The sequence below is a fragment of the Ahaetulla prasina genome, chromosome 5 (genome assembly GCF_028640845.1).
Source record: "Ahaetulla prasina isolate Xishuangbanna chromosome 5, ASM2864084v1, whole genome shotgun sequence".
Lineage (NCBI taxonomy): Eukaryota > Metazoa > Chordata > Lepidosauria > Squamata > Colubridae > Ahaetulla > Ahaetulla prasina.
The window spans coordinates 107,782,526-107,797,233 of record NC_080543.1 but is presented as its reverse complement, the minus strand read 5'-3'; the positions used below and the strand labels follow the sequence as shown (position 1 = coordinate 107,797,233).

Sequence of the window (14,708 nt, the reverse complement as noted above, 5' to 3'; positions counted from 1 at the left end):
TTATTTATTAAATGTTGTTTGCCACCTATCTCGCTAAGACACAATATGCTACATGATTTTTCAGTAAGAAGCAAATTTGGGTTTAATTTCCAATGTAGAGTGCATGAAATTGATACATTCAATGGTCTTACAGTAAATATAAAAACATATAAATGTTTAGATTTAAATAATTTTTCCAGCCAGTCTCCATTTATGCGAAGTTACTCAATATTTTTGGGAAGAACATTCTGAAAGTGTCTTACACCCTTTTCAATGGATTTTTGAAAGTGTACTTTCTAGAACTTCAGCAAAGCAACCTTTTCCATAAGTTCCATATTATACCAAATGTTTTAAAAAGTGCCAGCACTCATTGTGTTGTAACTGTTATCTTGTACATTGTGCAGGTTGTTAGAACATAGAACAACTAAACATTAAGACAAAAATGAGATAAGGCAGTTAAAACTTTACTTTGCACACTGACACAAAGAGAAAGAGAAACATATTCAATTCTGCAGCTACACCATCTTAGAACTTTTATCCAAGTGGACAGTATTTGCCGAACAGCTAAAAAGCATATTTGGATGTTAAATAATTATTCCATTGAGCAGGTTAAATCATTTAAATCCCCAGGTATAATCTTTTCATGTGAAATGCCCAGGGAATATGTAGCACAAAAGCCCAGAGAACTGCCGTAGCAGGGCAATCATCCTAAAATAAAGGGGCCTTATTTATCTCTGCTGCATGCCAACCGTACTTAGCCAAAGTTAGAGCAGAGCTGTTATTCAGAGTCCAGTTTGCCCATATAGCTTTTTCTTGTTCAGACAAAATCTCTTACTCCATGTACTCCAATCTCTTACTTATGTACTCCAAGCTCCTTGCTATGTCTCAAACATGATACTTCACTCTGAAGTAGAATTCTGACCAATATTTGGTTGCACATTTTTATATGCAGAGCTACTATATATATATATCTTAACCCTGTATCTCTGACACCTCAGATCCTTAACAATAATGTTGTTTCATTCTGGTCTAAAGCAATAGATTAAAAATTGGAGATTCTTTAATATTCTTTCATTCAGCTCTGTGCAGTTGAACATGAGCACTCAAGCAGCTTAAAGCAATGGCTTAAAGATATTCAACTGGATTTGATATCTCTTCTCAAAAATACATTTCCAACTAGCTCCTTCACCCTCTATGGATTGGCCATATGTCTAGGCAATCTCAATCCCTAAATATATAATTGGGAGGACATTTTCCTTGGCCCAATTCAAAGCGAGAAGAAGTATGGTACTTGGGTAAAACTACCCATATTTAACTACTCTACAGTTTAACTAATTGCTCACAAATAGAAAAAAAACAGCATTAAAATTGAGATGATTAAAACTAAAAAAAATTAAAATGTTACTTTTATGCTTTCATTTAGGAAGAAAGAGTGCTTCTCTTGTTTTTTCCTTGTTTTTTTTCATGGCCATTTGATAAAGTAAGCTGCAGCTCACAAAACATACGCTTTTTAAAAAAAAATTGTTAGAAGCACCTCCTGAGTCTCTGTCACAGTAGACCAACGCAGCTTTATTCCTACAATGCTAAATCACATATGTACATTGTTTAAAATCTTTCCTGTTGTTAAGTACTCACACCTCAAGAAATCTTGTAAATCATTGTGTCTCGCACTGTCTCTGATTGCCTTGACTGGCAAAATCTCATCAGAATGTTTCTTTTATCATTGTTTCTTAGATTTCCTAAAGTTTATCTTTGTACAAGAAATGTATAAAAAGCTCTGTCAGTGTACAGGAGAGTGAGTAAAGGTAACAAGATAGAGAGAGATTTACTTATGCTATACTTTCTCCAATTCTGAATTTTAAAATAAATTATTAATTTCATCTTGTTTCAATACTGGACATTGTATTGGGACAGCCTTGATCATGTTTGTTGATGATCTATGATATATCCAGGATGGGGAAGTGCATCTGTCATTGAACTACTTGATTTCTTGGTAACCTTCAATACCGTTGATTGTGACAGCATGTTGGATATCCTCCTGAGCCATGTCAGGGAATTAGGAGCCAGGTTTACAGTAGTTTTGTCCCTTCCTTCAGAGACATTTTCAGCTGGTCATTCCATTTACTTCCTTTTTCATGGAAGTAAAGATCTAGATCTAAGTGTAAGCTCTGTAGGGGACCTCAGGATTTGACTCTCTCCTCATTCTTATTTAATATCTAAATGAAGCCATTTGCATGAAGTCATCCATCAGAATGTGGTTACGTACATTGATGATACCAGTTACATATCTCAATTTTAGACCAACTAAGCAATGTCACTGAAGTTTAATCTCTAGAGACTAAGAGAATCCGGAGGAAAAGTAACAGACTAAGGCTCAACCTCTAGCAAGACTGAGGCCCCATTCATGGTTACTCATGCATTAGCCATCTCATATGTGAACTATTACAATGTGCTCTACATCGAGTTGCTCTTTAAGATGACTCAATTGTTATAACTACAAGTTGTCCTTGAATGGTCATTTAATGACCATTTGAAGGTACGAAGGCCTTGGAAAGGGTGCTTTATAGCTTTGTATTCCTTCATTGCCAGGGACAAATTAAGTGCGTGCAGTTATGACCTCACTTCCCAGATTTATAACACTAACTTGCCAGATTTAAAATGGTGTAGAAATTTTAAAAAGCAACAGCAACAAAATATTTTACCTGGACAGTTCTATGAACATCATCCACTTGGAGAGATAACACAGCTGAAGCCAAATTCCATTCACCGGTCACACAAAGTTTTCTCCCATTGACTTCCACCTGTTGTGATATAAGAATATTATTACCATAAACCCAGACAAGAAGTAAAACTCAAGTTCATCACTGTATGCAAAAGAGGAAGCACCACAGTTTCTGCCACAAAAGGTAGGATTTGTCAACACAGTCTTTTTAGCATTGCTGAGGAAAAGTGAAACACATTTATGGAAATTACCTGTGGAAAGTGTTAAATAATTTGTACAAAATGTTATGGACTTGGACTCCTCAGAGGCAGAGGCTGAACCTGAGCAACCTAATTCAGCAGGTCGCCAGCCTCAGAAGTTAGCGGAAAATCGCCACTTGGGATGGACTCAGCAGGTACAGGAGGAATCAGACAATTAGGGGTCTACCAGAGCACCTAGTTCCAGGATGCATCAACAGCTTCAGAGAGCCAAGCAAAAGCACTCTGCTCATGTCCTCTCCTCATTCTTATTTAATATCTATATAAAGCCATTTACATCAAGTCATCCATCAGAATGGGGTTAGATATTATACCTAACAAAGGTTCCAACACCCAAAACTAAGCCATATCTGTACCTGTTCTATTTAAAAGCAGCCGGCAGTGGTCTATCGTTCATTGAAAACCACATGTGAATCTAACATTTCCATTTCTACGTGTTTCCTTCCTGCTGTTCCTTGACTCTTGGTGTTTAAATTCGGATCAGTTGAGTAACCCAGGTATTCAACCCTTGGATTGTTGTAAATTACAGGGTTGTTGTTTTTTTTTAAAAAAAGCATGTTCCATTTGATTCTGGGCTAAAATCTCTAACCATTCAGTTCCCAGGAAAGGCTTCACTCTCCCATGGTTTAGAGAATTTTCCCTATTATTTAAGGAATTTATTTATTATTTATTTATTTAGAAAAAAATATGCATTATTTTAATTGTTCAAATGTTGGTATTAAAACATTAATTAACCAGAGCAAAATTTACTGAGCTTAAAAGCTGCAAAAGCAAGAAAGTCGTATGATGTAGTTTAAAAACAAAATAACAAAAACTCTGTAGAATTTGCAAAAATAAGCACAGAAAGCAACTGGCAAGCTACTGTATTGTAGTTCTTGGAAACTATCTGCTACTGAAGTGGGTACATGTTGCAGAATATTTATTAAACAACCATGATATGAGACCATCTACTAGGATGGCAAGGGAACCAATTTGGGAGAAGAAATTGCCAAGTGAGAAAAAATAGGACGCCAATCAGATGAAGATAGAATCAACAGCCTGAATGCATCCATTGAAAACATTCCATAACAAATGAACAGGATATGTACTAGTCACTCCAGAAGTTAGACTAAGCAAATAAGAATGTAAATACTGGAAATCTATTTGTGGTCTTAATATAGTTGATATAGTTTGATTAAATAGAAATAATAAGTAAACAAACTGCATTTAACTACTTTAGAAGAATATATTATGACACCTACTTTCCTACATTTCTGACTGCCACTTGGATAATATCAACTTGCAGAATTCACATTCTTCCTGTAGCATACCCTCTGAGGTTTAACAAATTCTTTTTGTATCAGATTCAACTTTGAGAAATCTATCGTTGCCTCGCCTTCTTGAATAGACATTTGTCGCTAAAATGCTAGAAATAATACCAAGAAGCCTGATGTTGTATTTCTCTTTTTTAAAAGTTGTAATGCTGCAAAGGCTCACAATTTCTAGATTAAGGGCATCTGACTAGTTGTGCTTTACCAGGCAATCTTATTATTTACATTTAAATGCAATTAAAATTAAAAGGCATTAATAATATACTAATATAATATATAATTAATATATTAATTATCTTCAATAATTATTTTTCTGTTACATTCTGAGGCCTGTTAAAATGGCCTTGGGAAGGCACTTGACCCTGAATAACAATCTTTGCACTTTCCCTAGCATATGATACCCATCCTTGCTGTTTAGCATAAATTAGCTTCAATTTGGATTTGCTATGTTACTTCCAAGTATCAAACATTAATAGGTTGGAGTTGAATCTCTGAAAGAAAGAACGCTTCAGTGAAACAGCACTAAAAACATTACTTTTTATGGAAAAACCCACTATTCAATTAAATGTTCCAATTCATACACAGGATACCAAGCTTAATAAGTATTCTCATCAGAAAAAAAAATATATGAACATTCTTGATAGGCTAAAATATGTTTTAAAAGGATTTTATGTCAAGGGCAGCTTTGTAAAAAGTAAAACCACAGTCTTATCAAGGTTAACCCAATTAGTAATTTTTTAAAGGTAAAGGAAGTAGGTAATCCTAATCTGGTGCCAAATTCTTCCAGGGTGTGCACACCTTTTCCTCTGTACTTACGTAAATTGGAAAACTGAATGTTCCAAATAGTTTATGGAAATGTTTTCACACTAGCTTTTTATCAATTCAATACACAAAAAGTAAAACACATCAAAGTACCTACCATGAAACAATGAGGGAACAATACTTTATAAAATTAAGAGTTGCTGACTTGTTTTATCTGATACGAAAAGGAAAAATACTTATGGCAAATGACTTAAATCTGGTTAATCTTCCATTGTCAAAAACATGAAAGTAGAGGGCTGAAGGTTATTTACCCATTCAAAACACTCCCATTGTTCACACTACATTATTCTGAGAAATAGAAAAAAAAATTATTACATACAGAGAACAGATTCTATCCTGGACTACTAAAACAAACTGGCAATTGATGATGCTACTGGTACGAATTTTAAGTGTTCTATAGAAAATGCTTCTTTCTGCTTCTACAAATTATATTCTGGGGCAACCAGGAGAATCTTCCAAATAGAAACTTCAACTAGTGGCAAAAGCCACATGCTGATGGCTTCAAATTGCCACAGCAGTGGCATACCAGCCTGCATTTGTTGCCAGTTTGTCTCTTAGGCACTAGCCTAAGCACAGCAAAGTTATCAACAAATTGTCAGAAAAATAATATTTTAATTTCTGCCCAATATTGTTTCAAAATTCACAAATGGGAAATAAATTGGACTCATACTGAGCAGGTGTGCACCTACAAATATCTTGTTTCCTTATCATTCTATGTTTCCTTATCACAGAAAGCTCATATGTATGGGTTTTTAAATTTTTTAGTAAATTTTAGTGGGAATATTTTCTTATCTATAAGTAGCCAAATTAAATAGGTTTTTTAAGGGTTGTTTTTAGTTTTGTACTGTTGTTTTCTTTCTGTATTTTACTTGTGGCTGTACACCGCCCTGAATCCTTTGGGAGAAGGGCGGTCTATAAATAAAAATATTATTATTATTATTATTATTATTATTATTATTATTATTATTATTATTATTATTATTATTATTATTATTATTATTATTATTAATCTAAAGCTATCACAAGATTTTACCACCCAGAAGGAGCACATTATTTCCCAGTAAAAGAAGCTAGACACAGAAGTTTTACTTCCTAAAAAATTATAGAAGTAGAAGTAGTAGAAGTAGTAGTAGCATCAATAAAAATTAATGCCACTCAAACATTTAATATGGCCCTTAAATAGGCATTGCTTTAATTATGACTTCACACCCTGCACTTTGTGTAATTTATATTCCCAACTGTATTCAAATGACCATAAAACTATTACATTTATGTTAATCATCCACTTAGTATTTATAATTTGACCCTTTTGCTTTCATCACATATGCTAATTACTCACACTTCTTTTGAACTAGCCTATTTGTTATTTTTCTTTTCAAATCTCCTTGATACTGAACTATCATCTCCGTGCTTATTGCTAACATTTCAGGATAGTATCTTATGAAGTCTCTTTCCCTTTGTTTTTATAGCACAGGTAGTTCTCAATGTATGACCAAAATTGAACCCAAAATTTCTCTTGATAAGTGAGACATTTGTTAAATGAGTTTTACTTCAGTTTACAACTTTTCTTGCCATGGTTAAGTGATTCACTGTAGATGCTTAGCTAGTAAGACAATTAAATTACTGCAGGCTCGAATCCCACCAGGCCCAAGGTTGACTCAGCCTTCCATCCTTTATAAGGTAGGTAAAATGAGGACCCAGATTCTTGGGGGGGGCAATAAGTTGACTTTGTATATAAATATACAAATAGAATGAGACTATTGCCTTACACAATGTAAGCCGCCCTGAGTCTTCGGAGAAGGGCGGGATATAAATTCAAATAAAATAAATGTCCTTCCTGTTGAAGACTACTTCAGCTTCAATCACAACAATACAAGAGCAAACAATAGATTTAAACTTAATGTTAACCGCTTCAATCTTGATTGCAGAAAATATGACTTCTCTAACAGAGTTGTTAATGCTTGGAACACACTACCTGACTCTGTGGTCTCTTCTCAAAATCCCCAAAGCTTTAACCAAAAACTGTCTATTATTGACCTCACCCCATTCCTAAACGGTCTGTAAGGGGCGTGCATAAGAGCACAAACATGCCTACCATTCCTGTCCTATTGTTTCCTTTCATTATATCCAATTAATATAGTTATTACATATTTATACTTATATATATGCATATATGTTATATAGTTACTTTCATGCTTATGCTTATATATACTGTTGTGACAAAATAAATAAATAAAATAAATAAATAAACGAATCTCACTTCCTCATTGACTTTGCTTGTCAGAAAGTTGTAAAAGGGAATTACGTGATGCCAGGACATTGTAACAGCCATAAATATGAGTCAGCTACCAAGTGTCTGAATTTTGATCACATGACAATGGGGATGCTGAAATGGTTGTGTGAAAAATGGTCATAAGTCACTTTTCTCAGTGCTGTTTTAACTTTGAACGGTCACTAAATGAACTATTGTAAACTGAGGATTACCTGTAATTATGATCACCAAAGATACCTTACAGAGTGATGTTTCTTTAAAGCTTGTTATGTTTATTACAACTACGTAACTGAATCTTCATTAAAATGCTTTACACACGTGTTTCCTAGTTTGACCAAAATTGAATACAGGTAGTCCTTGCTTACTGACTGCCTCATTCAACAACTGATCAAAGCATTAAAAAAAAAAAACAGAGTTATGATCAGTCCTCGGAGGTGCAGTGGTTACAGCATTCCTACGGTCATATGAGTGCAATTTGGGTACTTGGAAAGCAGGATACATTTTTGATGGTCATAGCATCCCAAGGTCATATGAACTCCATTTACAATCTTCCTACCCAACTTCCAACCAACAAAATCAGTGGAGAAGCTGGCAGGAAGTCACAAGTCATGACATTACACTTAATGACAGAGTTGATAGTCCCAATTATAGTCGGTAAAAGAGATGCAATGTCTTGCTGTTGACATCATTACATTATTTTTCTTTAAAAAGGCAAAGCCATAAGTAAAGAGTATGTTATTTTCACTGAATAAAAATAATTGGAAAAATCTAAGACAATATAGTGTTGGTGATTTGTATTGTACTGTACTGGTGATTTGTAAAAAAGATATTAAAAAAGGAAAGGGAAGAAATTAAACATTTAACATAAAATATTATTTTGCTACCTGCTAAATGTCATAATAAAACAGATGAAAGACCTGAAATTTATTCTGCCATACAAGTTAAACTCTTTTATGCATGGTCAGACATTATAATATGTGATCAATTTTGTGAACCTGTACAAAATGCAATCAACTATAATTACATTTAATGAATTATGCCAGCAACTTGACAATGCTTTGGTTTTCAATCTTCCAAACTTTATTTCCTGAAGAGAAAAAAAAGGGACACTCTGAGCAAAAAGTTAGACATCATTTAAAAAGAAGCTGCTAGGCTGCAACATAATCTTGGTATGATTAGTTTCTGCTGCAAACAGTACTTATACTTTGGATGCTGTAATTTAACTGTTTTGGTCTATGACTTTTAAGTATTTTAAGGATAAATGCAACACTAATTTGGTTAAGTATATTGTTAAAAATTAGGCAATAGCTCTGTTTTAGAGAGGCCATTTAAATTAAGCATATCAACTGTTTTTTGTTTTTCTTCTTTGAATAAATTTGAAAAGAATCCATTTGAAAATTATCTAATGAAATAGGCCGCAGATTTAGGGAAAAACAAAAGTACTTCATCATATAAAACATAACAATTGACACTGTTTATGATCCAGAGATGACCATTTTCTTAAATGTAAGGAGGAAAGTTAGTTAAAATAATGTAAAATTAATTTATGCATCATTATCACAATGCACTCTTACGGTCCCAGATCATTAAAAAAAGCAGTGCATGTAAAAGATCTATTGATGACAATTAGTCATAGTAGTTAAGTATTCTTTTAACTTCAAACGTAATATTCTGAATACTGATATCTGGTGATAAATCAGAAAACAAGGTATTATTATAAGCCGATCATTTATTTCTATAAAAAAAACTTTCTGGCAGGCCAAGCTGGAAGACTAGATGCAAAATTAGATGATCTAATTTGATCAGTATGTTTTTTCTAACATCACTTTACATAATGTTTTATTTACAGAAAAAAGAAAATATAAGAATGCTTCTACTAAATGAAACTGTCGAGTATTAAAAGCTATTTTTTTAAAAGTGATATCTGACCTTTTTGTAATTTCACAGATTTTTGTTAAAAAGAAAATTTTACACTCATAAAATAGATACTGTTCTAAGAGAATGAGCTTTGATGACTAAGAACAGTGAGATTTCTGGCTTTGAAACTGCTAAGAATTAATTTCAGTCACCACAGTGTCCTCTTTTGAAAAAAAAAAGTGATAATAAATCACAAAAAGGATGTCTTATGAAAATTGTCTCATAAATGTCAGATTTATCATGGTCAGCACACACTATGCGTTTTTGTTTTTGTTTTTTTGTTTTTTAGAAAAATCAAGTACAAACTCCTTTCATCTTCTTGTGTCTTTTTGCAAGATTTAGGTTCAAGATGCTTAGATATTGCTGAGAAATCAAGGCAACCTTGGGTAAAGGTCTACCCAGGATATGAACCTTGATATTTTGACTTAGATTACAAGATGAAAATCAATCAGAAATTTAAATATTGATAGTCTTCATTTCCACATAAATTACTGTGCATGGAGCAATTGGAAGAGCCTAAGATGAAGAGATGACCTTTTTCCGCCTTCAATATTTACTTTTATTTATATGGCCACCCTTCTTGCCCAATCAACTCTACAGCAGCAATTTCCCCTTCTTACCAAAGCAATTGCTATAGCAGTAATTCCTCCTATTCGTAACTAGGTTCAATCCGATGATATTAAAAAAAAAAACTGGAGTAAAAAAAACTGAGAAGAATCTTCAAGCTAGATTCTGCTTAATTTTTTTTTTTATTCACGAGGGGGTAGAAGTCTTAAGACTTCAAGTCAAAGTTACATTACAAGCACACACATTCATTAAAAAGCAAACTCCAATATCTTTACTTCAAGTGTGACCAGATTGGGAAAGACCATTGTGAGAGATTAGAGCAATATTTCTCAATCTTGGCAACTTTTAAGAGATATGGACTTCAATTCCCGGAATTCCCCCAGCCAGCCATGAGATAGAATGGATTAGAGGCTGGCAACAGTCATAACAGATATAAATGACTGACTAGATGTGTGTTATTTGCATTCCGCTACTTATAAGACTGTCTTCATTTCTAATAAATGAGCCTGCTGTGTGAGAAACATGTAACTGATCTTCCCTACCTAGTATATCAACATCTTCTACTTTTACCAACAGTCAGATACTGATGAGTTCTTCAACAAAGCTGGGCTTTTTTAATAACAACAGTTGTACAAACATAAGGTTCTCTTTGTTAAAGAGAAACAGACATCAAAAAGCAGTAAAACATGGAGCCTTAAACCCCTTTTTGTTTGAAAAAAAAAGTGTTTGAACCGAGGTGTTTCTAGTTATGGGTGAACGCAATGAGAATTCAGCTGCAACAAATAGGCAGCCATTCCCTAGGAAGGACTAATTAGATCCATCTGAGAAACTATGTCTACGCCGCTTTACACGTTTCAAAAAAGAAAGCTCTGCTCTAGTCTTTTGAAAAGGTTACATCAAAACAGTTAGTCACAGCTGATGCACATCTAGTCAGTACAGTAGTGTTATTTTCTTTTCATGCCATAAAGCCTTAAGAGCCACATTAAAGTCATGGTAATAAGCCTGTCTTGCCCTGAGAAAGGCAATGAAATTTAGAGCAAAGAAAGCAAGCTTTGGCAGCAGCATTCTGAGAACTCTCCCCACTGGGCACGAATTTCAGAGGTCCTATAACAAGATGAAATAGCTTGCACATCAGACATGTTCCATCAATGAAACAGTTAAAAATGAAGAGCTAATATTCAGAACACAGAGAGTTAACTATTTCTTTGGCAGATTTATATCTGGTACTTCAACTTTATCGTGAAAATGCTAATAGATATAATTGAGTATGGGCAAACCAGCAGCAGGAGTTCACGGTTATAAGCTATGACTTCAAAGCAGATGGTCACAGTCTACCTACTGTGCAATTATGTGTGTCTCATTTATTTCAGTGATGCCAAACATTAGGATTGGCATAGCCAGTGTGGACTTACAGCAGAGTTCAGATGTTTGCTAACATTGGGACCTGAAACCAAGGACCTAGCAATAAAAACAGTGACTACCAAATAACTTCTTGAAAGATTCAAAATACATTAGGAATAACCATTTGAAGCTATTTGCTTCTACTGGTAAAGCTTTTCTTAAAAAATGCATCTATGGCCATAAGCCAGGAATGGCATGAAGTGGAATTCATTCTGGTTCCTCTAATGAGAAAAATAAACATTACTACCCACAAAAGGCTTAAAACAGAAAGAGTAACAAAAGAACTTTAAAATTAAATTTTGCAACAGATTATTTTCATTATATGAACTCTGGTTAATTAGGAGGTCTACCCTTCATGATGATCCTGGAGCTGTAGTAAAAGAAAGAGCTAGAGCCATGTCCCTTGGCCATATGAACTAGAAAGGAAGGAACCAAACACTCATTAGTTCTAGAACGTTCTAACTGAAGCTCCAAAGTAGAATCCAGAAATGTACAGAAGTTAAAAAAAGCATTTCCTTTTAAAAGTTGAATACTATATCCCATCACTTTCATTGAATGACCCAGAATTCCAGTATTTTGAAACTATATTTTAGAATTAATACCAAATCATCTAAAATTATGCCAATATATGTCCATAAGCACAACTGATAAGAAAAATAAACAGGAAAAAATATCTTGGGGCAACAATTAAAAAAGAGATTATTGATATAATAGAAAATAGAGCTGGTTAGGATAAATGAAATAAAGAAAAACAATTATCCTTAATTGCCTTTCCAGACACTTGAAGAAACAGTATATATATATATATATATATATATATATATATATATATATATATATATATATATATATATATACATACACACATATATATATACACACATATATATATATACACATATACACACACACACACACACACATACATACACATACATACACATACATACATATATATATATATATATATATATATATATATATATACACACCTCAGAAAACAAATGTGTGTGTGTGTATTGTATAATATTCTGTCCATTAGATGGAAGCAAATAACAGATTTGACTCAATTGATTTCACTGTGTTGTCTTTTGACTTGGACCTGGTATCAATGTTGCCTAACTAAAACTATTATCTTCGAACCAGAGGTGGGTTTCAGCAGGTTCTGAACAGTTCTGGAGAACTGGTAGTAAAAATTCTGACTGGCCCCGCCCCCATCTATTCTCTGCCTCCCAAGTCCTAGCTGATCAGAAGGAAATGGGGATTTTGCAGTAACCTTCACCTGCCATGCCCACCAAGCCATGCAATGCCTACCAAGCCACACCCACAGAACCGGTAGTAAAAAAAAATGATACCAACCACTGCTTCTAACCTACCATATATATCCTGATAGATTCAGAATAATGCTGCTGAACATATAACTTCCGTGTGTCAGTAAGATTGGCTGTATGCACAGTGTACTTTCAATATTTATCACCTCATACTCATTTACTCCCTCTAATGTGAACAGGAGGCCTTATACAGGGTTGGACTAAGATCCATATTTAAAGACAGCAGTTGAGAAAGATGAGGGGGGAAAATAACAATTATGGTTAGAAGGTGTATTACAATTATGTAACACACCTTCTAAATAACAATTATGGTTACAAGGTCATTAAAGCAATGCAAGTGCATGTAAGATTTCAAAATAAAATGGTAACTGTGAATAATTAGAAACAAAATGCTTCAAAAGACAATATTTCCACATAGTATACATATTTATATGGAAGAAATATGCTAAATATTGGTGGAGAAAATACTAGTTTACAACTAATCAAAATGCATTATCTGAACCAAAACATCACAATAAAACTATTTCAAGCTAAAACTAACAACTTTATTTTTTTTTTCATGCTGATGCTTTCATAAAAGCAGTGAATTATTTTCTGATGTGGGAAAGATGGCATATGAAACTTTTCCCTAGAAAATCTGCAAATATAACTGTTCCTTATTTTGGTTTCCAACTACAAAGCAAGATAAAGCCTGTTGCGAGTAAACTCACTGATGAAATGGTTCCTCTGCATTCCATATCAGAACATACCAGGCATGATTGCAGGGACAGTAAAAAGACAAAAGCACACACAAAAAAACCCCTACTCTTAATTCTAAGGTAAAATATTTGATATTTAAACAGTTGGAAGTATGATACTTCCAGAGCTAAAAATCTCAATTTATTCCCAAGATATTTAATATCAGGAGGGAATCAAAATGAGTGTGTTTCATGTTTTCCAATTGAGAGATATACACAGCAGAGAGGAAAATAAACCAAACAAATATTGAGAGAGCAGGACTGAGTTGGGAGGGGGTCACTCCACAATTATTTGTATTTATTCCTTTGTTCTTCACTAAACAATTTCTGTGAAGCAGAATATAGGACAGTATAATTCTAAGAATTAAATCTTTTATATATTCGTTATTATATATACATTTAGCTGTTGCACTCAACATGTAAAATCAAGTATGTAATAACAATAGACAACAACTATGTGTATCTATTTTTCTAACTTTTACTATTAGTTTTGCTCCAAATTTAAAGTATATTTGCCCTGTAAATAATCTCAAGAAGGAAGTATGTTGACATCATTTCAAAGCCAAATTATTCTCTACAAATTAGCTTCTTGAAAGAATAGGGTAGCTCATAGATCTCACAATGAATGGAATAATTGCAAAGTAAGGACCTGATTTTGAGGAAGGGTATACATTATACAGGTAGTCCTTGATTTAGAATTTTTTTATTGGCCAAGTGTGATTGGACACACAAGGAATTTGTCTTGGTGCATATGCTCTCAGTGTACATAAAAGAAAAGATACGTTCATCAAGGTACAACATTTACAACACAATTGATGGTCAATATATCAATATAAATCATAAGGATTGCCAGCAACAAGTTATAGTCATTTAAGACAGCAATTGGGACTGGAATTACTAAATAATACCTAGTTGCCCCTGCCATCTCCCCACAACCAAGTCAGTGGGGAAGACAGCAGGAAGTTGCAAGTCCCAGATGCTTGCAAGCAAGCAAATAGGTTCTGTCAGATGGGGAAGGGCAGAAGGGGGCATACAAGGGTGCAAGGGAGATGTGGCAAGGATTGGGGAGGGTCCACCAGATTATGAGTTACTACATGTGAATCCAAGTGCATTCTGAAACACCTTTTTCTGTTTGAAGTTGAAGTCCTGTACTGTTAAGAGAGCATATGTCCCAGTTGAGAGAAGGGCTCAAATGGGAAATTAGCATGGACATTGAGTAAACACAAGAGGGCAAGGATTGACTGTCCTTTGAGACTTATCTAGTCTTTCCCAGGCAAATCTGCTAGTCTGGGAAGTAGGCATAGAACAATAAAGTAACTAGTTTGGATTCTATACAGGTAGTCCTTGATTTACGACAATAATTGAGCCCAAAATTTCTGTTGCTAAGCAAGAC

General features: G+C 34.0%; 1 protein-coding gene across 4 annotated transcripts in view; it reads right to left on the bottom strand.

The window, feature by feature from the left end:
- The window catches only part of PCCA (propionyl-CoA carboxylase subunit alpha), a 250,707-nt gene that overhangs the window by 65,456 nt on the left and 170,543 nt on the right, over positions 1-14,708 (bottom strand). For all 4 annotated transcript variants that reach the window (XM_058184791.1, XM_058184793.1, XM_058184792.1 and 1 more), the window contains one exon: positions 2,682-2,780. In XM_058184791.1, the coding sequence (XP_058040774.1) occupies positions 2,682-2,780 (99 nt within the window). The remainder of the gene's footprint in view (positions 1-2,681; positions 2,781-14,708) is intronic.